The sequence below is a fragment of the Gavia stellata genome, chromosome Z, assembly GCF_030936135.1.
Source record: "Gavia stellata isolate bGavSte3 chromosome Z, bGavSte3.hap2, whole genome shotgun sequence".
NCBI lineage: Eukaryota > Metazoa > Chordata > Aves > Gaviiformes > Gaviidae > Gavia > Gavia stellata.
The window spans coordinates 14,216,671-14,242,805 of record NC_082637.1 but is presented as its reverse complement, the minus strand read 5'-3'; the positions used below and the strand labels follow the sequence as shown (position 1 = coordinate 14,242,805).

General features: G+C 36.9%; 1 protein-coding gene across 4 annotated transcripts in view; it reads right to left on the bottom strand.

The window, feature by feature from the left end:
• The window catches only part of SLC1A3 (solute carrier family 1 member 3), a 63,247-nt gene extending 52,224 nt beyond the window's left edge, over positions 1 to 11,023 (bottom strand). For all 4 annotated transcript variants that reach the window (XM_009814330.2, XM_009814331.1, XM_009814333.2 and 1 more), the window contains exon 1: positions 10,843 to 11,023. In XM_009814330.2, the coding sequence (XP_009812632.1) occupies positions 10,843 to 11,023 (181 nt within the window). The remainder of the gene's footprint in view (positions 1 to 10,842) is intronic.
• Positions 11,024 to 26,135: the final 15,112 nt, after the last annotated feature.

Here is a 26,135-nt window from a genome sequence, read left to right as displayed (position 1 = left end):
ACTTCCAGACATCAAGCAATGTAGCTGAAACTTCTGCCCCAATTAAGCTGTGAAAGACCAGAAAACGTCAGGCAAAAAAGCCTCCAATTCCACCTGGACAGAATTCTAAGGCTGTAAAAAGAGACATGTCCAGAGAAAAGCAAGTGTATAGAGAAGTAAGAGTTACAATGATGTCAGAGAGTTGTTCCCTGCATCAGGAGAGAAGTCAGTGTGTTACCTTTGCTCAGGGATCACGAGAGTGCATCAGGAACACCCGCCTCCTGAACCTGACCCTGAAGATTTTCTTTATCCAGTGAGAGCTATTACTTTCCAAAAAAATCACACCAGACTTCAAACATTACTATTCAGTTACAATTTGCAGAGATCCAGAGGCATTGTATAATATTAATGTATTTTATGGGCTTTTAGAGCTAAATTAACATAGGCACTTAATTCGCAGCTCAGAATTAAGACACTCACAACCTCTGCCTGCCATTGCCTAACTCTGGAGGTGCCTGAAGTCCTGAAACACCTTTATAGCTTTGGCTGAGCACTTGCATGTTGTCTTTACTTGCAGACACAGCAGCCCCTCCTTGGATTTTGTGGAGAGAGACACACAATTGGAATGAACCTGTAAGGAAGAACTTATGTAACCAAGGAATGAGTAAAATCACTATTTTATGAGGTACTGCGTAAACCAGGACACTTCTTATACCAAACCTGAGAATATAACAGCATCTGAGTGCTGTTTAAAAAAGCTTTTAAAAAAAACAGTGAAATCTGTCCTTTGCTACTTCTTGGCTCCAGTCTTACACTCATACATTTTTTCCCTTCTCTCTCTAGTTATTTGGTTCGTTTGCCCTTCTTCCCCAATTAGGAGGTAATTTCCTTCCTTTGAGAATATGTCCAAAAGATTGTTCTCTTTTTATCCAACTTCTGCTTCTCTGTTTGCCTTCAAATTTTTTCTTAATTTTTTCCTTGTTTTCCTTGAACTCTTTCTGTATTTATTTATCATCTTTGATTTCCCTTTTGTTGTTATTTATAAGACAGGCAATTGCAGGGCCTTTGTAGAGGATTTGGAATGAAGAAGAGTTTTCACTGCTGGCACAGCAGCAGACTGTTCTTTATGGAATAGGGACATTATTCCTGATTTCATCCTCAGACAAAAGACTTTATTGAAAGACAAACTAGTCCTAGTTTATGTACTCTTATTATAGAAAAAGTACTTTTGATGCAAAAAATAACAATTTCATCAAAATTCAGGAATTGGCTCTTACTATGCATATAAATAAGATCAGACATTCACAATATATGCAAGATTATATTTTGTGAAGTATTATTTAGAATTATGGTACTACTCAGTGCCTTACAAAGTTACTGCAATAACTGTTTTTTTCATGCCTGGGTTTACTTTGCTGCTTCACCATCTTGACTAATGTTAATGTTTTTAGTCGCGTAAAGAATAATTCCCAACAGATAAGAAAGCTGCTCTCTTAAAGTTTACACAGTTCCTTTCTTACCTTTACATTTCTTTCTTTCCTGTTTTTCCTCAAGTGGAAGCTGACGTAGTCCTTAACAGCGCCAAATTCTGTTTTTCTCTACTACAGTTTCAGCTGCCTGTCTGTATTGTTTTGTCTTTTTTACAGTATAGTAACACTGAGAAATAGCAGTCAATGAGACTGAGATCCCTCAGTGCCAAGAAGTTTGTGCAAACGTGCTCAGAAAACAGAGCTCTACTCTGAAGAACTTCTAGTGTAGTTTAACGGAGAGCCTGAGGTTAGACCTTGATAGTTGCCTTTATTTGCTTTTTTAATTCCACCCTAGGCATACACTACAAAACAGTTCATTGTAGGCTTGGCTTCCTTGATATGCAGTTTTACACCACCATTTGTGGGACATTCAAATCATGCATTCATATCTCTATGGAGCTAGCCCAACTTTTCATTCCTACAAAACCACCTGTAAATTTAGCTTAGTCTAAATCTGTAACTGAGATGTTTGCCACTGAGGATTAAATATTTTGTTGAATCAAGATATGCCTATGCCAAAAGTGTTTGGGTCATGGAACATAACTCACGTGGCAGACTTTGTTAAAAGATTTTAAAGAACCTTTTTTATCCAATATTTTACTGACAGATGCAAACAAACTGGAGAGACTGAGAGGAAGCGTTTCCTGTTGTAGAACACAAGACTTTTGCCATATCAGGTGTAAGCATTACACTTGAATCCTTTATTTAAGTTTGATTTGCCATTCAGTGAATTCTTTCGATAAGGAAATCAGGTTCATGACTGAAATTAATCGAAACATGTTACCATCTTTTTAAAAAGATAGCTAGGATGCTTTCAGCCCCTAGCTGTTTGATTTTGTTAGTTGATCCACTTCATCCCTAAAAACCTCAATACGACTATGAAACTATTCATAACTAGAACCTCCCATCTATGTAGTTTACTGGTCAGCAGCCTGTTTCAACACATGAATTTCCAAAAGTGTTTTACTTCAGTTGATTAAAAGGAGGTCTCATGCCTAACTTCTTGTGAGTTAATTCATCTGAAGGGTATTTTGTAGCATAGAGGATTTATTTAGATGTAGCCTCCATATAGGTTATGATACCTCTCTTCTCACTGTTAGATGTTATTCAGAATGGCAGAATTTCACTATCTTAAAGGTCACAAACCCAGCAAAGGGAAACAGGCACCTGGAACAATACTTAATTACATAGTAAGTACCTGAGTCCAAATTGTGACCTTCAAGTCCCTCTAGATAAAAAAGCTTAGTTCTGGAAATCTATAAAGTTAATGGGCACTTCCCCGTTTGTTTTGGAAGGCACTTCTCACCCTTCTACTTGTGTTTTTCTCAAAATTGCTATGACCTAAACAGCTATTTGCCTAATTCCCAGCTAAGTCCTGGAGATCTAGAAACTGAACATGACTGACACATGCATGCAGAGAATCACCTGGATTTGGGATGCCCTGTGTTCCTGTTCTTGCTAAAGGGATTACTTCACAACTTGGAGCTCCCTGTTATAGATGAGTGGTTTAGCCGTTAGGTTAAAACATCATGATGCCTTTTGCTCTCTTGGCATATATATTTAGAAATCTTGGATTTCCTTCTGCCTGATGACAGAACTTTGAAAGGAACGGTGGAATTGCATCCTCCTGTAACTTGCCTTTTGAAAGGAAAAGAGTAAGCCAATTCCTCAAGCACTACTGACACCATTCCCAAGGTGAGGCCTCTTGTGCTTCTGGATCCTGACTGGGTGAAAATACCTGGCATGGTCCTGACTCACTCAGAAAGCAGTGGGTGTTGGAATGCGAATCTATTTGTTGGTGGTGTTTTTTCCTCCTGGCAAGTTTTAGGGAGTTGTATGCTTAGCTTGTGGACTGGTGGGGTTACCCTTCCGAGTTTCCTAGCTCTCACTCATGCACTGAAAAGACACCCAGCTCCGACAGTTAGATTCTGTATGCAGCTTCCTTTGCTTACATTTTAGGCTTTGAAGGACTAGATTGTACATCCGTGTTTGTTTAATGTATGTATTTCCAAGTCAAAAATAATTTAAAAGACATCAAAATATATGCAGTAGCCGTATTTATCAACTGCTTTGGTTAGTACTCCCAGGAATTCCCTGATTAATGGTCCTGCTATATTCACACAAAGGCAATTTTATTCTTTTTTTTTAATTTGGTCCTTGTGAATAGTAAAACCAGAGCATTTACTATTGCCAGTTTGAGGGTCCAGCTTATGTTTCAGTGTAAATGATGCTTAACACTTAAGCCCCATCTTTTATAGACTTTTTTGAATAAATGAAATGTCAGTTGTGCCAAGTTACAGTAAATGATGGAAACCAAGCACACACTTTGTAACTGTCAGGCTGATTTCCACTTACGATCTTCTATCCGTGCCAATAGAAAATACACAGGCAAGTCAAATTTCACCAAGAAAATGCATTTCTTCAACGTACAGAATTAAACAAGAATTCAACAGGTGGATGTAACTGCTGCTAAGAGAGAGGACATGGGAGAATCATCACACAATATGAGTAACAGTAGTACTTTGTTATCCTCCTGATTATCCTGTTATCCTTCTGGTTTGCTTTGCCTCTTTTCCTGCTTTTAACTGTTTTCCTTTTCACTGTTGTACCATGACTGGATGTATTATGTTCCTCTCTTGTTAAAAAATGCCTTACAAAATCTATCACCAAAATAAATTTATTTTCTATGGGTTTTAAAAAGTTATACACCCCATGGTTTCATGCTGTTGATTAGAATTACAGTGTCAGTACAACTTCAAGTCTGATGGGTTGACGTAATAAATGGAATAATCCAGTAAAATTGGTAAAATTTCTCTAGAATAATTTCCATTTGTTCTTTCCCTATTTTCCATAGTTTCTTCTTGTATCCATGACTAATTTAAAACTCCGTGGTCAGGAGCCTAGTTGTTTCCTGATATACATTGTAGACACCATGGCATATTCTATGAAAAATACAGTTGGAGAAATTAGTATGGGAGGAAGAAATCTGTTAGCTCCTTACTATTCTTTTTATTTACCACTTGCATTGCCTTATTGCTCCAAAGCTCTAAGTGGAACTAAGCTGTAATATACTGAGAAATAAATACATGACAAAACGTGCTAAGTCCCAAAGAAGCTGCGTTGTAATCTGAAACTAAATGAAATACAAAATCTGAAGGGAATACACAATAAACGAAAGGAACTGGGAGGATGGACAGATGATACACACAACTGATACGACTGCATGGATTATTTTATGCAGTTGGCAATTCCAGAACATCTCATTTTTTTAACAAGGCATGAAAAAATAAGGAAGCCAATATCTCTCAGCTGCTGATCTAGAAGTCAATGCTGCAGTACAAATTATCACAATGCCTGTGTTTATAGCTCACTTTTTAGCAGCGTTATTAACATCCAGAAGATCCAATTTCTTTATTTACCTCTCTCTAATATTGGATTTGTTTGTATAGTTCTTCAAATGCACTTTATATTGATTCACCTAAAAAGATCAGTATTTGATAAAAATATTTTTTCTTTGGTATCATAAAATCCGCAGAAACTTTTAGATGCCTGGTTATTTCAGGAAATTATGTGAGAAATTTAAGCCACATGAAATAAAGTTTCAGGAATTCATAAACAACTGAACATACCATCTTCAGCTACACCTTCATTGTGGCCAACTCAAAAGCATTCCAGTGCAGATGACAACTCATTCTAGCTTTACAATAGCTAGGATGCCCGTAAGGATCTAACAACGTTAAACATTTACTCAGCATACAAATCATTGGCACCTTGCCTATGATTTTGTACTGCTTTGCAGTCACCATAGTGACTACAGTGCACGCCTACTGAAAAGTGGAAAGGACTGGCAAACTCTAATACTCGTTCATTTGATGCTGAAACATCTTTTTAGTCCCCTTTGATGCTCAACACCAAATATTTTTTGACAGTCTTTGAGATGACCACTGTTCCTGTTGTAACATATCTTCTGATAGCATAATTGCCATATTCTGCTGCCATTCAGGGAATTTTCTTGTAAAATCTCTGAGAAACCACGTAAACATCCTAAATGTCTCATGCAGTTACTGTCCTGCATTCCACCCAGGATAGCCTTGAAATCTGCTTTGTAAGAAATGGTATTACATAAAATAATTTAAATTTAATTTCAAGAGAGAGTTTTGAAATAGTCACCTTCTTTTTCACAAGCTGTATGCAGAGTGCAGTAAATATGTGTTTCTCTGGATTGTTTTATGACCACTCAGACATACTACTTTTGAGGACCACTTTGCAAATCCACTGATTTGACAATTTAGAGCAAATAAGAAGGTTGTAAGGCTATATTCAGTACATTTTGTGTCTTTACTGTGCATATATGCACAGCTGCTGTCTCCAGAATGCACAATTGTGATTCACAAAGTAGCCAAGTTTATTGTTGTGACTCTGTGCTGTGCCATGTATGGCAGTCCAACAACCAGTGCTGTTTCATTTCAGTAACACCAGAGTGTATGCTAAGAAATTAAGATTGTGATAATCAAGTAACATAATTTTATTTTGCAAGTAACTGCTAAACTAGCTTGCTGTTCACATTTCACAGTCTGACTTATTACTGGCTACTTAATAGCAGAATTGAAGTTCTTTGTATTTCTATACCTTTTCTCCTTTTTGAAAAGGATTATTGCCTTTGAGTTTTTAAGTGTTACTCTGGATCTCACAGTGTCTGTTTATGGTTTTTTCCCCAAATTATAACTGTTTCTTAACTTCAAAAAGAATTAAGGTATTCCTTAGCAATTTTTTCAGAATATTACTTAGGAAGTTTTTGTCAGTCAGTGAGCAAGCAATTGTGCTGGGCACGTTCTTTAGGAGAGCACTGGGACAGAGACAGCCTCTGAGTTCAGCATAAATAGAATTAATTTCTCCTTAGCTGTCCCCAAACTGTCTTGATTTTCTTGTATCTATCTTAATCTTTTGTATGGTATCGCATTTCTCTCCTTACGTTTTAACATATTCTCTCACCTAGGACTCACCTCCCACAGCTGTTTCTCCTGTAGTGATGGATTTTTGCCTTGTTCTCATGCAAATTTTACCAAGGCTGCCTTAGGCACTGTCATCACGTTCATTGTCAGTGTGTAATGAGGTCAAATACCCTTCTCTGGGTATGTCAGCCTCAGTCTTCAGTGGATACAGACGATCTGCCAGCAGCAGAAAAGGGGTCACTTCAACACACAAGAAACTGTCTTTGTGGGCGTTATCCAGGATTCTGTCTTCCTGTGAATTACAGACTTGTACCTCTTAGGACTCATTTTAAACTATCGCTCAGACCAGGAGTGTGTTGAGATAGGAGAATCTGCTACTCTGCACAGCTTTTCACTGTTCAGATATTTTAGGGGTTTTGTGAGTTTTTTGCCTTCTGTATTACGAAGGATCATATGCAGGCTTTATTTAAGTCTCTGCTTTTTTCAGGGACATGGGGACACTGGCAGTGTCTTCATGTCTCCTGTCTTCTTCCTGTACTTTTAGCTAGTTTTTTTTATAAAGATGTTGGGAAGTTTTGGAATCTTATATATGGTGCACGCTGTTGTAGAACAGCTGTTGTATGTACCTATCTACATTTCACATCTATTGTGAGACTGCCTGCAATTACAGAGGACGGGGTTCAATGACACGGCCAATCCTGCACTCCCTTGGGGGGACAGGTAGCCAGAAAACAGAACTGGCTCCATCGCCATCCTCCTTGAACGTCCTAGTGGACGACCGCAGCAGATAACTTCGGCAGTGTAAAGATTTGGAGCTATAATGGCTTCATAACGATGCAGAAACTGCTTTTTATAGTACTTGCTCCACAACCTCCCTCTACTTCACTGAGCCCCTCCATTAAAACAGTATTTCTCTGCGAACAGCTTCTCAGGATCTCTGCTCAGCAGCTCTGTGTGTCTCGATCTTTCCTTCAATACAAGTTCAGAATCCACAGGAGATTCTGTGGCATTTAGGAGTCCTGCCAGAGTAAAGTCTGGACTCCTGTGGCATTTTTGGAAAATGGGAGGTAAGTAGCAGAGAATCAAGACAGTCTGCTGAAGGAAGGGTATCTGAAAGGAAGGCATTTTGGGGACAGGATGATGGAGCTAAGTAGCGTGGGAGAGAGGGCACTGCTTGAGATTTTGCCAGTAATTTGGCTATCACTTCAAAGTTTGTAAGACTTCCTGCAGATTTTCCATGAGCCACCATGACCCCTAGCCTACCTTAAATTGCTCCTGGTCATCGTGACACTCTGAATTTACCAGCGGTCAGCTTCCCAAATTCACTTCACTTAATTATTCTCATCTACTGGCTCTTGCCAAGATCCACTGCAGAAAACTAATTTAGTATTTCTACATTTAATGGTAATATTTTATATTTCAGAAGAATCTGAAAAACTGCATCATAACTCACTTATTGACCATGCTTTTCTCAAAGTTTCTCAAAGGGCTTGAAAGCCGTTTAAATTTCACTAAAAACAGCAACAACGATGATAACGATGATGTGCTAGACAGGCCCTACCTATGCAGAATGTGAAGACAAAAGGACCTTTCTTGAGGTTTTTGGGAAATGGAGCATAGTGCTAAGTAATTCTCAACATGGATTATAACTTCTCGCATCTTCATCATTAGGTTTTTAAAGATTAATTGGTTTTGTATTGTAGCAGCTATGAATTCAGTTTAGAATTCAGCTCAGAATCAGAGTGACAGCAGAAGTTACGAGTAAATGACTATATGTCTCCTTATCACATGAATGCCAGAAAATCTCTACTGTGCCTGCAAAATATCAGTATGCAACACAAACAAATGCATGTTGCAGCTACTCACTTCACAACAAAGTGCATGTTTCCACAGACACAAACTCAGTTACCTGTTTTAAACTACAGTCCTGAAGCTGGGCTAAGACATATGATCGATCCTATCCACTTAACCTCTACCAGCATCAATCCTGCTCAGCAAAGAAGTTTGAAATACTCTATTAAAAAGGCTTTTTCATGTCAGTCCCTTGACAAAAGAATCCTGAAAGAAATGTTTAACAAATTTTGCTCTCTTTAAAGCTGAAATTTTGCTTTTGCTGAGTTCAGTCTTTATGAAAATTGCTGGACTGACAGCCCTAAAAACTGATGTCATCTGTCTGTTTAGATTACAGAGAGCAATAAGCATTGTTTCTTGTAAATGATTCAACCCTGGCCTGAGTATAGTTTGCTTTCCACCTACACTCACATCCAAGCATCCCTGATGAGACAGCCAGTGGTGCTAACTGAGGAGTTAATTTCGCAATGTTGATTACTGTCTGCTAGGAAAGGGATCAAGCCCACCACCTGATTTTCCACAGATCATCAAACAACTGAGCGATTATAACAATTTAGTCCTTGCCAAAATAGACAGATGGAGTTCAACCACTGAGTGTTTCCTAAACTCTTTAGCCAACTGTTTCCCACTTCTGAATTTTTCCACAACAGCAAAAAACTCTCCAAAAAACCAAATTTTACCTTTTTATGAGATACCAAGTGTGAACTTAGTCTTCTAATCATACATATACTATAAAATTACACCACAAATAACAAAGGTGAGAAAATCTTGGACTATTCCATCATAGTAATGAGAAGACGTTTTTCCACATATTACACCAGATATGTCTATAGGTTCATGAGCAGAATTGGAGCACCCAGTTCATCCTAGGCTGCACATTTTCATTAGTTCTCCAACTTGTGTTCCAGCCTTACTGGCACTCTGTCATTGCTGTAGGTGGTAGTGGAGCTGTGGGCAGACATTTGTCACTAGCCATCTAAAGCTAACTGGAACATGCAATAACAGTAAAAACACTTGTCCAGCCTACATTTCTGTTGCCACATTGCCAAATTTAGGGCAGTCACACTGGAGCTAGAAGACAGCAAAAAAATTGCAAGAGCACATTGATCTTGTGCAGTATGCACAGGTGATAATCTAAGAATTGCATTCCTTTGAGGTTGGACAGTGTTTCAAAATCTGCTTAATTTGTTCTGCTTTCCTGACTGGTGTAGATAAAATGCCTAAATTTTTTAGCCCTGATATTAATAGGGTTTTTGCATTGAACAAATTCTTATTTAGGAATTAAAAGCACTTGTGACCAAATACTGTTGATATGAGACTGACATTTCTGTTATAGCAACAAAGTACTTAATTTTGCCAATATGCAAATTAATATAATTGTCTCCCAGAAAAAAATCATCAAACCTGAAATTAATTTAAAATAACACTGTCAAGCAAGAACAATGGTAAAGCCCTAAAATTTTAATTCCTAAAAAAGCTGTAGAAACATAGCAAGCAGATTTATATGGAACAGCATCATCAAGGACGTTAGGGCCTACACAGGTGTAGGATATATACCCTTATCTTTCAGTGCTAACATTTGGGTTTTCATGAGCAGATTCATAATTTTATATTTAAACTAATTAGAAAATAAAAATGAAAGTAGTACAGTGAAGCCATAATGTTCTTGCTGACACTATAAAGAATGGTATTTCATGAAACATATGGTGTCATTTAGAAAATCTGTAGTTAAAGGAAAATTACCAAAAGCAGTCATGTAATTATATAAAGGAAAAATTGTTTAAAAAATTGTATGTTTTTCTCGGAAGATTCTCTTTCTAATGTAAATTCAAAATGTGTAGCAATATTTGAAATTTACATTTTTGTGCATTCCAAATCTAAATACTGTTTGATGTTCCGAATTCCTCTCCATATACTCTAAAAAGGCATTTAATCAGGTGCTATCTTGCAGTCCCTTGAATAAGTAGCATTGCCATTGTTGCCCCAATTGCATCTGAAAGATGCATGTGTAAGATTGTGAGTGACTGTGAGTGTAAGCTTGTACTTAGATTTGATTGTTTTGCATTTATCAAGGGAAAACTGAAAAGACTGAGTCTCTAATATATACCTTTGCTTATAAATGTCACTTCATTTCATTTATTGAGGACTTCTTTTTGTCATTGCAAGGTGCTATTTTTTGATAGATGAGGTAAATGAAAGTTACATCCTGAGCATTTTGCTGCAGCTGGCTTTGGTAGAAAAAGATTTCACTGAAAACATTGAATTCAGTTATTGTATCTGATACTTTAAGAGAAGAATCCATAAAACAGGTAATTTTTTTCATCAAAATTCTCCTCAGGAATACTAGAAAATTAAAATGGCTCTTCCCTAAACTTCAACGTGCAGCTGTCAAAGCCGAAACTCTCCAAGCAAGAACATTCTTATCAGTGCAGAAGAATTTAGGATCTCATTTGTAATGCAAATCGCCCAGGCAAATCGTCATTGTCAAATGCACTGGAGAACAGAATATTCCTGTTGAACAAATTACTTACCAAGAATCACAGCAACAACGGTGAAGAGCACAAAGGCATTCCTCAATAAATAACTTTTAACATCCTCCTTTGTTATGCTCTGCACTTTTTTTTTTGCCAAAAGTGTACGTTTCCGGACTCCTTGTTGAATGCGTTCCATCCTACTTCCAGTTTTTGGATCTTCTCCGTTACCTTTAGTCATCTATCTTGCAGGGAGTTTTCTTTTACAATTAACTTTTGTCACTATCCCTTCAGAAAAATGGAAGACTCTTTTCCGTGGGAGGTACTGGAGAAACCTGCAGGACAAGAAATATCAAATATTGCAATAAGATTTTAGAGGAATGCTTAGCCGTATGTCTACATGGAAGCAAATATTTTTCATGTTTCTGTAAAACCTGTGTTATTTGTAATATCTAAGTTGTTGATTGCAGTTTTTGATAACTAGCCTCCATGACTGTTAAAGAACTCTTTGAAAGAAGGATTATATGGACTGATCAGATGTGTGTCCTGTGTCTTCAGAAATCAATCTGAATTGCTGTCATGCTGTAAACCCCAGGAGTAACTTTTTTTCCTGCAGCTCCTAGAGATATACTAATGTAAAATTAGTACAATTCGTAGAAACGTAAGGTGCTATAATGTTCAAAACTATCTGTCAGGATTGCTTTTCTTCTGTTTAGCAGGCCCATGTTATATGAAAAAAATTCTAGCTGACCTTCACATTAACCATTGGAGAGAAGTATTTTGCTTGAAATGATACATTTAAAATGTTCTGCATTTCAGATGTTTTTAAATGGTTGAATGCATTGGCTGAATTCCTCTTTTTCACATGGCAAAACACAGCAGGAATAGTTTATTTATCCCTCAACCACTATTTAGAAGATATGCCTTTGACAGTTTTATGTTGATAACATTCATCTTTGAAGTGTATAAACTATTCAAAGCACATCTGTAAAACATTAGAAGCTATATCCCACTTAGTTTGTCGCTTCACACTGTAATACAAGTTCACATTGCAAAGTAATGCTTAGCTTGGTCTGACAGCAATTACGTGGATATATTCTGATTTTAAGAAATCACACACTGAATCACCCTTAAAATGTTTTAATATCAAAAATCCTTCATTAGGACATTGATATTAATTTTAAAATTAATTTTTTTGTGGCTGCTTGGTATGGATTTATTTAGTAATGGAGCCTGCACAAAGGTATTTTCCAGACTGAGAATCCCATTTTCTGAAGTCTTAGTTAATACACTGGCATGTTTTTATGAAGAAATTAGGAATGAATAAATGGATAGTTAGTTGCTTCCACTGAAATCTCCCCCCAGTTACACTTAGTCCAACTCTTAACATCTTACTTTAAAAAAATCTAGTGCCTACATACCTTTTTTTAGGAAGCACTTAGAATATAAATACACAGGGTTTTCAAACAGCGTGTTTTAGAGGAAATACCATGTTGTAACAAATTTGTTTTGATGGGATTTGATCGCTGCTGCTACCATATGTTTCAAGATTGGATTGGCAGTTTAGCGCACTATCCTTTCTGAATTTTAACAGAATGCTACATGCTTTGCTTCTTCAGAGAGGGGAAACCTTCTGAGACTGAGCTAGATGTTTAAATCAGTAAGTATTCTAGCTTGGACACGACTACAGTGTGCAAGCAGGATTTTTTTCAGAACAATTGATTTTAGCATTTTGTAAAAAAAAAAAGTTCCATTTACAGTGCCATTTCTTTCCAAGTTGATTAGTGCAGCTACTCTGTCCTTTATAACTTACATTAAGACCAAGAAACAACATGGGTACAGCCAAAAGGATGATTACATTAAGTAACATACAAAGGCAGAGAGTGAAAAATTAAGACCGTGTGCTCAAAACCCACCGAATGAAGCTATGGGCTCACCTTTTCAGATCTTCAGTGCTGGAGGAAGACGGTGGTGGCAGGTAAGGTAGGGGTTTCACAGCAAAGACAACAGAGCTGCAGAGCTGAGCAAGCGGGAGACAGAGAAAACTGACAATCTGCATGTGCTCTGGAATACAGCAACTTACTATCACTGTAACTTAAGGAAAGGGGAGGAGACTGTTAGCCCAACTCTGAAAAAAATAAAAACACAGCAGAAGAGGGGAAAGCCGAGCTTCTGGCATATTGATTAGTCTTGGCACAGTGAAAGCAGGGTCACTTTCTTTGTTTTTCCTTTTAGACCACTTTCACGCTTTGTCAGTTCAGCTTCGTTAGAAATGCAAAATCAGAACCCAGGAAGAATTGAAGGATTGCACACACACAGAGAGAGCAGGGGAAGCTGGAGCGCTTCTTCATGAGATATTCCAGGCTGGAAATCTGAAAAGCCTAGACATAATTATGTAACACTATTCCTCTGCTTATTTTTTAAAAATAAATGGTAAAATATGTGAGCACGCTAGTTTGTTCTAACAAGACACATGGTGTGAGGCTATCACGTATTTTCTAATTCTTAAAGACAGTTACTCATGATCTACTCTTCCCAGGGTGGGGAGCCCAGCATATCTTTCAGAAGCAACTGGAGTATTATCAAGAATAGAGAAAAACATAATCAGCTATAATTCTTTGTATGTTTCTTGTAGATATTCAAAACACATGACGAGACTTGCCTCTTGTTTAGCAATTCAAACTCACTGGTACTAAGCCCCATTCAGCCTGTTTCAATAGCATGGGATGAATGATGAAGGGAAAAGCATAAAATATCCACTTTTGAGAAATAAGCGGCCTTCAGTTCTTTTAGCATTTAAAAGTTTGTACTATTGAGAAGGTATTTGCAGAGAAGAGTCAGGGGAATTCCCAAAGACCTTCTTTCACTTTTTAGAGGAACGCTTTCATTTTAGATGTTGGTAAAGTCAGTTTAAAATATTCAATAATTATATTTCAGCGCATCTTTCATGAGATTTTTAAGTGTATTTTCTTATAAGACGAACAAATACTGTAAATGGAAATTTATATAAATGTATGCTAAACATATAATTTAAGAGGTTTGTTTATAGATGATGTGGCCTTTGATTTTTTTCCTGGACAGTAATTTTAAGTGTACAGAAATAATCTTCTGTACTAGACATGCAAAAAATAGTTAGGTATGAAATAAAATTAAGAGCAGTGTTACTTCCACACAGTCACAGTAAAGGTTTTGCTAAAGTGTTTTCTAATTTAAAAGTGCTTCAAATAATGATGTATCATGTAGAAAAAAATAATCTTACAGTATCATGCGAACTTGCTCATGATTAATGTGGGTTTGAGACTGAACTGTGTACTGCGGAATCTTGATCCTAGGTATCTAACTTAAAAAAGAAAGTAAGCATCTAAATTAAGTTATTAATTGACTTTAAAAAGCAAGAAAAAATGTTGACAGCTTGCGTTACAAAGATAGAAGCACATGCTCTTTTTTCTTATACCTGGCAGCTTAAATGTCTCTCTCATTCTTATTTTTTGTGGTGCGGTTTTTAAATACTTTCACCATTTCGCCTGGCGATGGGAACTGACCTCTTAACTGACCTTTGGCCTTTAGTGATCTGCTTGTTTGATCTTTCTCTTTAGAGTATGGCATGCTTTCTGTGAAACCTCCCAGATAAGGACTTCATTCTGCCCATATGAATAGTAATGGTCCAGTTGCCTTAATGGGACAGGGGTCAGGCCCCAAATGAGGTGATCCAAAAGTATGTCATCATTTAATGCTTTCATTAATAATGGAGTCTATGAGAAATTAGGATAATCCTGTGAGAGAATTAGCTATTCAGTGAGACAAAATGAAGATAGACAATAAGCAGTCATACAGCTTAGCTTAACTTCAACAGTGATACTTTTATTAGCTCTCAGTGGGCAACAGACATTATTACACAGTGCTTAGAAAAACAGAATATTAAGAGCTTTTTGGCCACATGTTCTTGTTCAAAATTGCCTTTCTGTCTTTTTTCCTCCCCCTTTCCTGACATCTCTTTCTTTTATTAACTTTGATGGTGAAATAAGGAAACTATACTATATAAAGAGTATTATCCTTTATATTGCAACAAACATGTATTTTAGATATCCCTGGATAGCAACAAATGAGTCACAGTTCATAGTACAGTGTCACCCTGCAATACTTGAAATTACAATGCACTGGAGTTTCCTTTTACATATAAAGTAGATTTAACAGATTTAGTATACAGTATTTAATACTAGGAGAAATATAAAATATTACAGGTTAAGTGCTTCTATCTGTAATTTTCAATAGTATTATTAGTTTCTAGGAAGAGCAACTTAAAATATAAAAGTTACTAGAAACATTGTAGACTTCAGATTGCATCAAAAGCATTGGTATGTTTTGTAGAGTAACACAGAGCACCAGTCATTGGTGTTACCACCAATTTTACATTGACAAAATAATTTCTACTTGCTTCAGGGTTTTTTTCATAAACATCGACAAGGAATGACCTAAGACCCTGGTGAGCCTGTCTGTGTTGTTGTATTAGCTCAGCACTCCAATTTGTGCTTTGGGTTTCACTTTCAGCCCTTCTTTGACAATGCACCGGGTGGCTTGCAAAGCAGGGAAATGCAAGTATAGGGTAAGGACTGGCTTTAACTTGAACCTCATCCTCACAGGCAGTGTGGATTCAGCCAGTTGAAATCATGTGTCGTGGTAAACTCAATCCCTGTTTGGTTGTGGCTAACAAAATCAGTCTGTATACGTACTTTGCATGTCGGCAAAGTATCTGAGTGCCTTTGTAAAATAAGTAAAGGAATTAGAGTGGAAGCTGCTGTTCAAACATAAAGTATTGTTCTTTTCAGCTGACTAGAGCCATCAAACAAAAACCCAGGAAAGTCAGTTGTAGCAAATGCAAGAAGTGGAAATGAAGCAACAAATTGTACAACCATTTCATTTCCCAGATAGTAATAAATCTAGTATGAGAGTGCATGGATCCCATCTGAAATAAGCTTTTCAACTTCCAAAGTAACCCAGTCTTCACATTAATAAATGGCACCATAAATTAATACTGGCTGAATCTTTGAAGTTTTGGAGTTTTAGGTAGAAGCTCAGTGAAGTATTGTTGAAATTACAATGGCAAAACTGGAATAAAATTCTTGGGAATGAATATGCTTATTCGTGGTAAATAGTGTGTTGGTATGTCCCCAGTCTTCAATTAAGTTGGACAAAATATGAATATGTCTGACTCCCTTGCAAGCTCCAATCCTGCTTAGAACTGTTAATTACCATGAAGAAACTGAGTCTTTAAGAGGCCAAATTTAATCCATACAAGTTAGCAAATAGTTGGCAGAGCTAAGACACAGCCTTAGGCTCCTAAATATCTCCGCAGGACCATGGTATGTTTTTTTTCCTGAGATACTTGGTTGGATCTTGCTTTTTTGAGCATGCTAAAATGAGTATGAGAAATTCAGGTTTGGTGCTTGTTTATTTTCAGATCTGTTTATCACAGGGGGATTTGACAAATACCTCAGTTTTGGCCAGCCAAATGTGAAAAACATACTTTATTTTTTATTAAGATCTGATGTGATGGAAGTTAACACATTGCTTTATTGAAGTCAGTGGGAAGAGATAGTGTGCTGTAATTTAGATACTTGCATGTGCTCTACACACATCAAAAAAGACATAGGCTATGTTCTGTTAGCAAATATGAAGAGCCACAGGTAGATCTGTAGTTGCTATTGAGGACATGACATTTGCAGTGTACGCACTGCAGGAGTGTTACTTTGGATTAGTTCTTACCCTGTTTTGTGGCCCGAACGACCATTGGTGCTTGGACTGTATGATCTGGTTTTGTTTCTCCTAAAGGCACCCAGTTCACACCTTCTAAGACCACTCCATGGTATGAATCGAAGCATGTTGCTGTTGGCCACTTTTAGTAGGAAACTTCCTCTGCTGGTTACGCTGAGCTGGAGTTTATCTTTGATACATTGCAAATCATTGGTCAAGCTCAATTATCAATAAAAAATATGTTGTAAAATGTTCTGTTGATGGTAAAGATTAAATGATTATTATAAAATGTTGTTATTCCATCAAAAGAACATTTCAAAAGCAAAGTGTTTTGCCTGAGATAAGGCAGAATGATCAGTAGTGATGGCCAATCCAATCAGCAGGGCTCAGATTGTCAGTGATCTCTTTTGACACTTCTATTTAGTGTCCCAACACAGTTTTAACATCGCTCACTCAAAGCAGCCAACAAAACCTCTTGGACAATTTTTTTCCTGCATTTGAGGTCTTGTCCCATGAGAATAATTGTGATTTTATGCTTTCAAGCTCTGTCAGTTGTCTGTCAGAAGTTGTACAACAAAAATGCACCATTCCTTTTCTGCTCTGTGAAAATTCCCAGCAGAGAAACACGAACCTTTAGTATCTCCATTCAGCATCATGGGCTGTCTGGGCCTTAACACATACTGTATGACTGCAGCTGAATAGACAACCTTGTTTCCTTTCAACACAGGGAGTCAGATCACCCACTCACTCTTGGGAGAAGGGGGAAGGGAAATGAAGTTATACCATCAGAGGATGTGGCTCATGAACTTTTCTCCTGATTGTCTTATCAAGGATGTGAATGTCTGTATGTACAATGGAGCAATTCTCACCAAAGAATAGCCAAGGTTGTCTAGGAAGGATGGGAGATGGGATGGGATTGTGTCATTGTAAGAAATATAATGGGATCGCATCAACAGCTGATAGCGTTTCAGGTCCACACTGCTGTATAGCATGGCTTCACCGCCTTTCCCACAGCTAGTGGCAACCACTTAAATGGACGCCAAGGGGCAGACAGGTTCATCTGACAAGTTAATACAGCATTGTGGCTAGTTACAAAAGTGTGTGGCATTGGAGCCAGAAACTTGCTACCCCCTTTCTCTCAGGTCCCTCTCTGCTTCCTCTTCCTGATTTTGGGGTTTTTTTAAACATTTTCACTGATCAGCTGTCAACGTCAGTAGCTTGTGCATCGACTGAGCTACTGTGAGCCCCCTGGGGAAGCTCTGGCTGGAAGTGCACACTGTCACGGGTTCTCTGAATCGTGACCTCCGATCCCTGCTGGTCATGGAAGCAACAGAGCAGTGATCCCACATAGGTCCTATTTTGGGATAATAGCACCATTGGTGGGTGTCCTGCTGGCTGAACTGTTTTATGTCATTATTCCCTACCAAACTGGTTGTTGAAGAAGCCCATTTCTTGGATCTTGTGATGCTCTTTACACTGGGTGTTCTTTACACAGGGTACAGGCTTATCACTAGTACATGTGCTAGTCTGTACAACAGACATAGTCTCCAATTCCTTCTTCCTTTTTCATTGCTTTATTTTCTTGACATGATCTCCTTAAACAAAGCAAGGGCAGATAGGTAAGAAAGAAGACTAAAGAGAAATGTGCATTTCTGAATTAGAATCTGGTATTATCTGCCTGAAACACATTTCATATAAAACTTTCCTTTTCATTTGACATCTTTGTCCATAGTTATTTTTATAATGAAACAATGGTTTATCAGCTGTTTAATACATCCTAGTGTTTTGTTAGCATAGCAAGTAAGATAAATACAAAGCAAACCACTCATTTGTATGAAGTTCATTTAAGGAAACTCATTTATTTGGAGCAGTAAGCTAACGTGACTTTTTAAATACACATTTACTACTATGGAATCATAATTACTGCAATCAAGACACATAAAAATCTTTTGTAAAAATAATTATAATTTAAAAGCACACAGCTCAAAGTTGCTTTTATAATAATGACTATAATAGCACTGTTTAGCATTCGGACATTTTTTTGGCAGGAGGGCTTTGCATTGTTTATTGTGAGAAAGAAACAGGCTCTGAGAAAACATGCAAATTTTCAGCAAGGGAAAAAGCAGCATCAAGTTTGGAAAACAGAATGGCAGAAACTCTTCTTTGCTTCTGTCTTTTCAGTCTACATAGGCTGAGATGATTTAAAGTCATTAGGTTCTTCTGGATGATCTCTATATAATATACCATGGAAGATCTCAAAATATCTCTGTTTCATAGTATCCCTGGCATCCAGACACTCAGGCTGTCTGGTGGTCAGCATTTATTTTCTTGCTGTGTTTTTCATTCTGAAATTCCATTCTCTGTTGGGATCCAGGGCCCACAGAACTCATTGGTAATCTGCGCTTTACTTAAAAGAAAATAGGAACAGTCCTTTAATATTTCTCATTGTTCTTCTTGAAATGTGATCAAATGCCTGTCATCAGATCTATAGAAAAATTAAGCGTTAGATAGCAGGGTGAACAAGTATGTTTCAAAGGAAAGATGACATATCACTGGTGTGATATATTACCTCAATTTGTTCTGTTCAGAAGGACTAGGTTCTTCACTCAGTGTCTGAGAGGATACGAATATTACTGTTGTACAAAAGAAATTGAGAAAATTGTAATTAAAAATTAAGAAAAATCAAGAAACAAAAATGTGTTGACTCCACATTTTAAAACTATCTTTTCTGTAACAACACAAAGGATTGATACACTGTACATGGTTTTTATTTAGATTTTTGTGGTGTACAATGAAAGCTCTTCTGAGACATAGATTGTAACTGCATCTGTAGAAAGAAGTCAAACAGTAGTTTTTTCATTCAGATGAGAAATTGTTAAAAGAAACATGTAAATCAAATATTTCAGCCATAGTATAGTATCCTATCCTTCATTTACAGATTGACTATATAATACATGTCAGGTTTGCTTTTTCATGCAGTCACTTACTCCATCCCTTCTGCTCCCTTCTGAGCTTCTACCCCAAGAGTGCGCTACCTTCCCCTTTTGTCCTCTTTTCCTTGGTAGAGCAACTACTCCCCATGTTTTTGCAGGTTCATTGCTCTCCTTCTCCCTTTACTTCCATTAAGTCTACCTCCCTTTTTACTCCTTAGCCCACCACTACTTTTGTTTAAGTCAGAGAAAAATGGCTAAGGACAGGTCTTATTTTCATCTGAATCAGTGAGTTGAAGTTTTGAGGGAAGCTTAGAACTTGGTCCTATTTGGTTCTTAGACACATATTCCAAACCATCCTTTATTTTATGCTCCTTCTGTGTGTAGTCTGTAATACTCCTTTTCTCTTTGTTCTCTCATGCTTTTTTCCCTGTTGGCTTTCTTGTCCTGCTATTTTGGTTTTTTTCTTTACATCACTCTATCTCCTTTTTCACCTTTAGCCTCTCCCTGTGTTCTGCTTATTCCAACTCTCAGCTGGGTTGGGAAACGGGATTGAAGGTCTCACTCATACTGACATGTGTTCATGGAGGAGTTTGCAACACAAATGTATAGCTGGGGGTGTCTTTATAGATCCATGGATACGCACTTCCACAGCAGCATGCTGAGAACTGGTTAGTTAGAAATCTCTTCCTACTTCAACTAAACAACGATAGAGGTATGGGCAGTGGAACAGATGTCCGTTTTCAGCTGCAAGGTTGTCAACTCTTTCCTTCCAAACCGGGATGTGTCTTCCGACTACAGACAGCATGCAAAAAGGAAATTATTTTAATTAATTTGTTAAACCAAAGGGAATGTTGGAGCAAACAGCCAGATAACTTTCAAAACAAAAACGTTTAGGCCAAAATAGGGGGAAATAAGAGACAATACATTTGAAGTGCTGCTTTGTACAAGTCTTTCACATGGCTCCAAAAATGTCTGTGTTTCTTCCAGTTATGTCTACCACCTAGTGTTAACTTGAAAATGGTGATGTATTGGGTGCTTTACTTAGCTACTCTGTGAATGGCTCCCATTCACCACAAGTCCCAGCTCACTCCATATGCAGGCAAAACTCCCAGTGAAGACAATGGGAGTCCAGGTCTCCTGACTCACATTTTGCTCAGGCAAAACCCCCATTGTCCAGTGATTGCTTTGCTCAATGAGCAGTGATTCAGAAGTGCTGAATAGGAACCCAGTCAGCTGTGCTTTCATATTAATTCCCTGATGATTCATTAATTCTGTAAAATCACTATAAAATTCTTTGTAGAGTTAGCCAGGAATTTTGGTTTAGCCTAAATGTTAAAAACACATCACCTATGAGAATGTGTCATCTTGGGAAAAGTATCCCTAAAGCAGTAGTTTCTCTGAGATCTGAATACTTCTTGAAAAGTATTTGTTATTCTTGACTTCCTCTAAGCCCAGGAATATGAATACATTTAATTCTTTGATCAGGTTCCTGGTAAATTATTGAAGAGAGAATTGCAGTGATTCAGTAACTCAAAATAGGAGCATAAAATGAGAAATGAATGAAATGAGATGATCACATTCAGCTGCTTTTGTCATGCTGTATTCAAACAGCTTAAAACAAGCTATGTGAACTTTGTATAATCATAAGCTATTAAAGTCTACAATGGTTCAGTAACAAATGAAACTCAGAATTCCTGTTTGCACACAAAACGTAGCTAGAACAGTTGAAATCTTGTTTGAACTATAGGAATAATACTTTGCTTTGATGGGCCTATGAGAATACCATGAAAATCAAATACATTTTGCCTCAGATTAAATTTCTTATTTTGCATTTCCCCCATTTTATTTGTGAAGTGTGAACAGATTCATTCTTTTTTTTCCTCAGATACCTAAAGGTTCTCTAAACGTAGTGCAAAAAAAGTGTAAAATGATACTAATTTCACTTCCCACTAATTCCACTGATGTGAATGCTTATGTAGGTTGTGTGTATTTAATATTTGTTCTGTAAACATTTTGAATAGAGGCTGTTTTTTACACATTCACAATGTACTACAAAATTATACTTTAAATAGATATGAAGCATAACCCTTAATATATTTCATTTGCATTACCAGAAACTCCAGGAACCATCTGTAACAATGAGTCCCATCTTCCACAGGTAACTCACTGCTCTGTAAAATGTGGGAGCAGTGATCCCGAAAGTGCTGCTCTCTGCCTACCGCAGAACTTTCCTTGGATTACATCAAAAATGTAGATGTTTAGTACAAGCCCCTCAAAGCATCAACAATGACAGCATAGTGTAGGAGTCATTAAGTACATTGTTTGTATATCAGATGAATGTATTAGCAGGGAATTTATTAAATAGGAATCTTTAGATAATCCTGGAAAGGCACTTTGCCCAGTGTTCTGCTATCAGATTTCCATTGCCAGTGATCAGTCAGGATTTTGCTTTCATTGGGATTCTGGTTCTTTCCTTTTCACCATTAGGTACCCTATCATCCTCTTGTATAAGCAAATTTTTAGACATAGCATTTTTATTGAATATTCCAACACTTTTCATCCTGATGGTTCTTTTCCTTGTAGGGTTTTTACTTACTTTTAATGGCTTTTTGAGGTTTTTTTTTTTTTTCTACAGAGGTAAGTTTTTCCTACCAGACTATAATGTTGGCTATTGTGGTTGATACAGGGTAACCACAGGCCTTCTTCCCATCCCAAATATTGGTGTCCTCAAGTTTCTTCCAGTAAACATCACAAACTAATCTCAAAAAACCCCCAAATTTCCATACAATCTTGAAAGGTAAATATAAACTCAATTTTTTTTTTCTTCTGTGTCAAACTGTTTCCTGAACTGTTTTCCTCTGAAATCACATTGGTAAATGTAAAAGGACCTATCACATCTCTTTTCATGTTATCACTATGTTCTAACCTTTAAATTATTTTCTTTTGTCATTGTGATAATGTAGATTACAATAAAAAAGCTGTTTGAAGAGGCATACCAGAGATCTTTTAGTTTCCCCTTGATCTTTTGATTTTTTAAAAAGTTATTGCTAAACTTCTTTCCAGAGGGAGGTTTCAGCTCTGGACTTCTAAGCACTGTTAGAACAATTTACAGTTCTATTAATTTTCTGAGTGCTTCAGATAAGAGCCCTGGAGAAGGTACATATTCAGTTCCTGCAGTAGGGCATCAGTACATGGTAATAGCCTTTCCCATTCTTAAGATCTCAGAAGTATTCTCTTCATTCTGGTACTTTCAACTCAGTACAATATAACAGGATTTTCAGAGTCCTCATATATCACTTGCAGCTGAGGTCTCAGCACCCAGGATGCATAGCAATCTTCAAGCAGCCAGATAATTTCTACTACAATCTGTCTCTCTTTTTTTCTTTTTTTGTTTCCCTTCTTTTTTTTTAAATTGCACACTTCACTTCTTTTTCAGCAGAGGAGCTCTATAAAGAAAACTGGTTTTAGAGCATGTTATATTTGTTTGTTTTCCTTGGAACTCTTGTTTGTAAGTAAGAGTACGAATCTGTATAGCATATGTGTAAAACAGCACCCCAGCAGTCATTTTGAAAATACTATTTGTAACAGACTATAAATATTATTGTATATTATGGTACATCAGAGTATTGCAAAATGAACATAAACGTTCAATTTTTTTTCATTATTTCTTATTTTTATTTGGTTCAGACATTATAAGCAACAGTAATAATATTTCACTAAGTTATTCTTAAATTTTTAAAAATGAAATTGCCATTTATGGCATTTTGGAATCTTTCACACTGAGCAAAACAGCAAGTACTCTTCACAGCTATCCATAGTAAAGTTGTCTTTTAAGCAGTCAGGTACATTTTGACATAGTAGATCATTCTTGAAGACAGAGTAACATTCAGTAGGTTTTAGATCTTATAATATATGTAAGTAAATATTATTGCCACAAAAGGAGCCCAACATGGGAAAATGGGTTTTGTTTTATTTGATATTTTGTGAAATAGAACTGTGAAAGTGGTATTAAAATCATAGTGAACTGTGTGTTTCTTGGTGTTTTGTTTTTTCAGATTTGAACCTTAAAACCTGTAGCAGGTTACAGCAGTTTGACTTTAATAAAATAATAACTTTTAGAGTAACTAGTATAATAAAATACTGACCTTAGAGTAACTACTAGAAAAGAAAACCAAAATAAAATTTCTGCATAAGCTGATCAAAATCAAATAGTAAGATGAAATCTCAACTTACTGTGGAATATTGGCAATGATATTCTATGTATGATGCAACTTTTGGTCTTTACACAAAAAATGTTGTATGAACCAACCACACAGGTGTAATTCTGTCTGAATAATCATGCTTAGTCTGAAAATTTAAGGTAAGTTATCTGTATATGCCACTATTTTGACAAGTTCCTGAACAGGAAGACACGAGAGATATTCAACTAGGGGGCTAACTATTTAAACTATTTGAATGTATATATTCAATGACCTTATGTGGTATGAACTTTTCCTTTTTAAATGTAAAATGAGAGAAATTATCCTAGTGACTTCCACCAGATGCTAAATTAACTATGAGAGTTAGAAGGTTTTGAGGTAATTTTTAAGCATCATAACAAATAGAGGAAACAGTCCATTTTTCCTAGTATAGATGAATCAACATCTTCCTACACTGCACTGTTAAGATCCCTTGTAGATAAAAGCTTATGATTTTAGTTGGCATGAGTATAAGTCAGTATCTTTGAATGTGTTGAAAGCTAGATGTTTTGAAAAGGTGTCACTGTAGAGGATCCCATGAAACTTCTTTTTAGTAGCTGATTTTTATCTTGTTCAGAAGATATTCTTCAGTCTGAGATAACATGTTAAGGTATCTACCAATTGCTTTGGATATTTCTTAAGAAAAGATCTTTAAAAAAAACCATTACCCTCATGAATATTCTGTAGGTGGCCATTTGATCACATTTCTTGCTAGGAACAGTTCATAGAAGAGAAGACTTTTCTGACATCTGTATTTGCCTTTTATGAGCCTGCAAAATTTGCAATTTTGTATTAAGAGCTATATGTGGCTTTTGAATGAATCCTTGACCAACAAGTGAGATTACTGGCATATAGCCTGGGCTACAAAGAAATCTACAAATTGTTTAGGAACTTTCTTATTTCAAAACTCCTTGTTGCTTTGTAACTTGAACCAAATCACAAAAGGATCCAACAAGCATCAGTTCTAGGTAAGAATAAAAGACAGGAGAGTTCAGGTGGGAGTAGGAAGGGGGGCAGAGCCGAGAGAAGATGACCCTTTGGAAGAGCTGTGGTCTTTGATGGTCTCACCCATCTTATGAAATTAACTGGCATAGGATATGCAAATATTTCCAGGGAAGCAAAGGAGCATGTTTAAGCATATGTTGTGTTTACTGACACTCACAGCACTGTTTTTCCATTGTTTATTCATTGTTTATTTGTGTATCAGTCCTTGACTACAATACTAAACGCTTTCATGTCGAAGACTTAGTCTTAACGGTTCTCAAATGTCATTCATGTAATTTTTTTAATGCCTTTTGGATGAACTTCATTTCAAAAACAGCTTTGGTGTCGTGCATAAAGCAAATGCAATACATCTTTCAGAAAGGTGTAAACAGTTGATTATATGTCTAAGTCTATTCAGTCGTTATTTAATATCCTTAGCTAGTACAGGTTTTTATCATTTGGGCTGAAACTATGATGTCTGTAAATGCCAAGTGCTGATTTTTATTATTTTTTTTTTGGTCATAGTCAGGATAATGTCTGTGTTTGCTGTGATAATAATAGAAAATTTTAATATCATAGATTTTGGGTTTAAAAAAGGTGGTAAATGAAGGAATAGTCAGATTCTCCTTTATGAATCAACAGGAACTGCAGCCCAAAGTGATAGCTGAGGTGGAAGAGCCCATGAGAAGCTACGTCAAAAGGGCTGGCGCGATACAAACACAAGGCTGCAGGACTGACAGGCTGTAGTTGTTGATGAGTGTGTTTGCCAGAAGCAGAGAGCAAAAGAAAACACAAACAGCAGTGGTGAGCACAATCCTATTAGGCAGCTGAGAGTCAGAGCTTCTTTGGAAAATGGTTGTCACTAGAAATGTACACTTTTCTGAACTTGGAAATGACCTGTTAGCTCATATGCTCAATACTTAGTGAAGCAGGACCTTGTGCACATTTTTGAAAATAAAAAGGTACCTGGCTATCTTCTTTCTTGTCAACAATCTGCTTCGGTTCCTGAAACTGGCCAAATGCTGAGGGCTCTACATCTTTACTTGCCCCTCTTTACCATTACCAACAGATCAAATAGCTCTTGAGTGAAATACTCAGTGAAATCTGGATGCTGCCATAGAGTGAGTAAAACGTTGTGATTCTAAACCTAGGCTTGAATATTTAAATAAGCTATAAGTGTTAATCTAAAAACTATTCTTCTCATGCTACGATCTGTGAAGTCTTTCATTCTCTGGACAGGAATGTTAGTTCTACCACAGGGCAGAGAAAGTATACACAGTTTTACTTGGAATTAATGAAAGCAGCCAGAGCTGAGTAATTTACATCCTGCCTACCTTCCTACCCTAATAATATCCTTCGCTTCCTGAATTTGATCAGAAAGAGCCCGGCCTTTCCTAAACAAACAAGCAAAAAGACCCTCCCCCTTACCAGTAATGCTTTCTCCTTT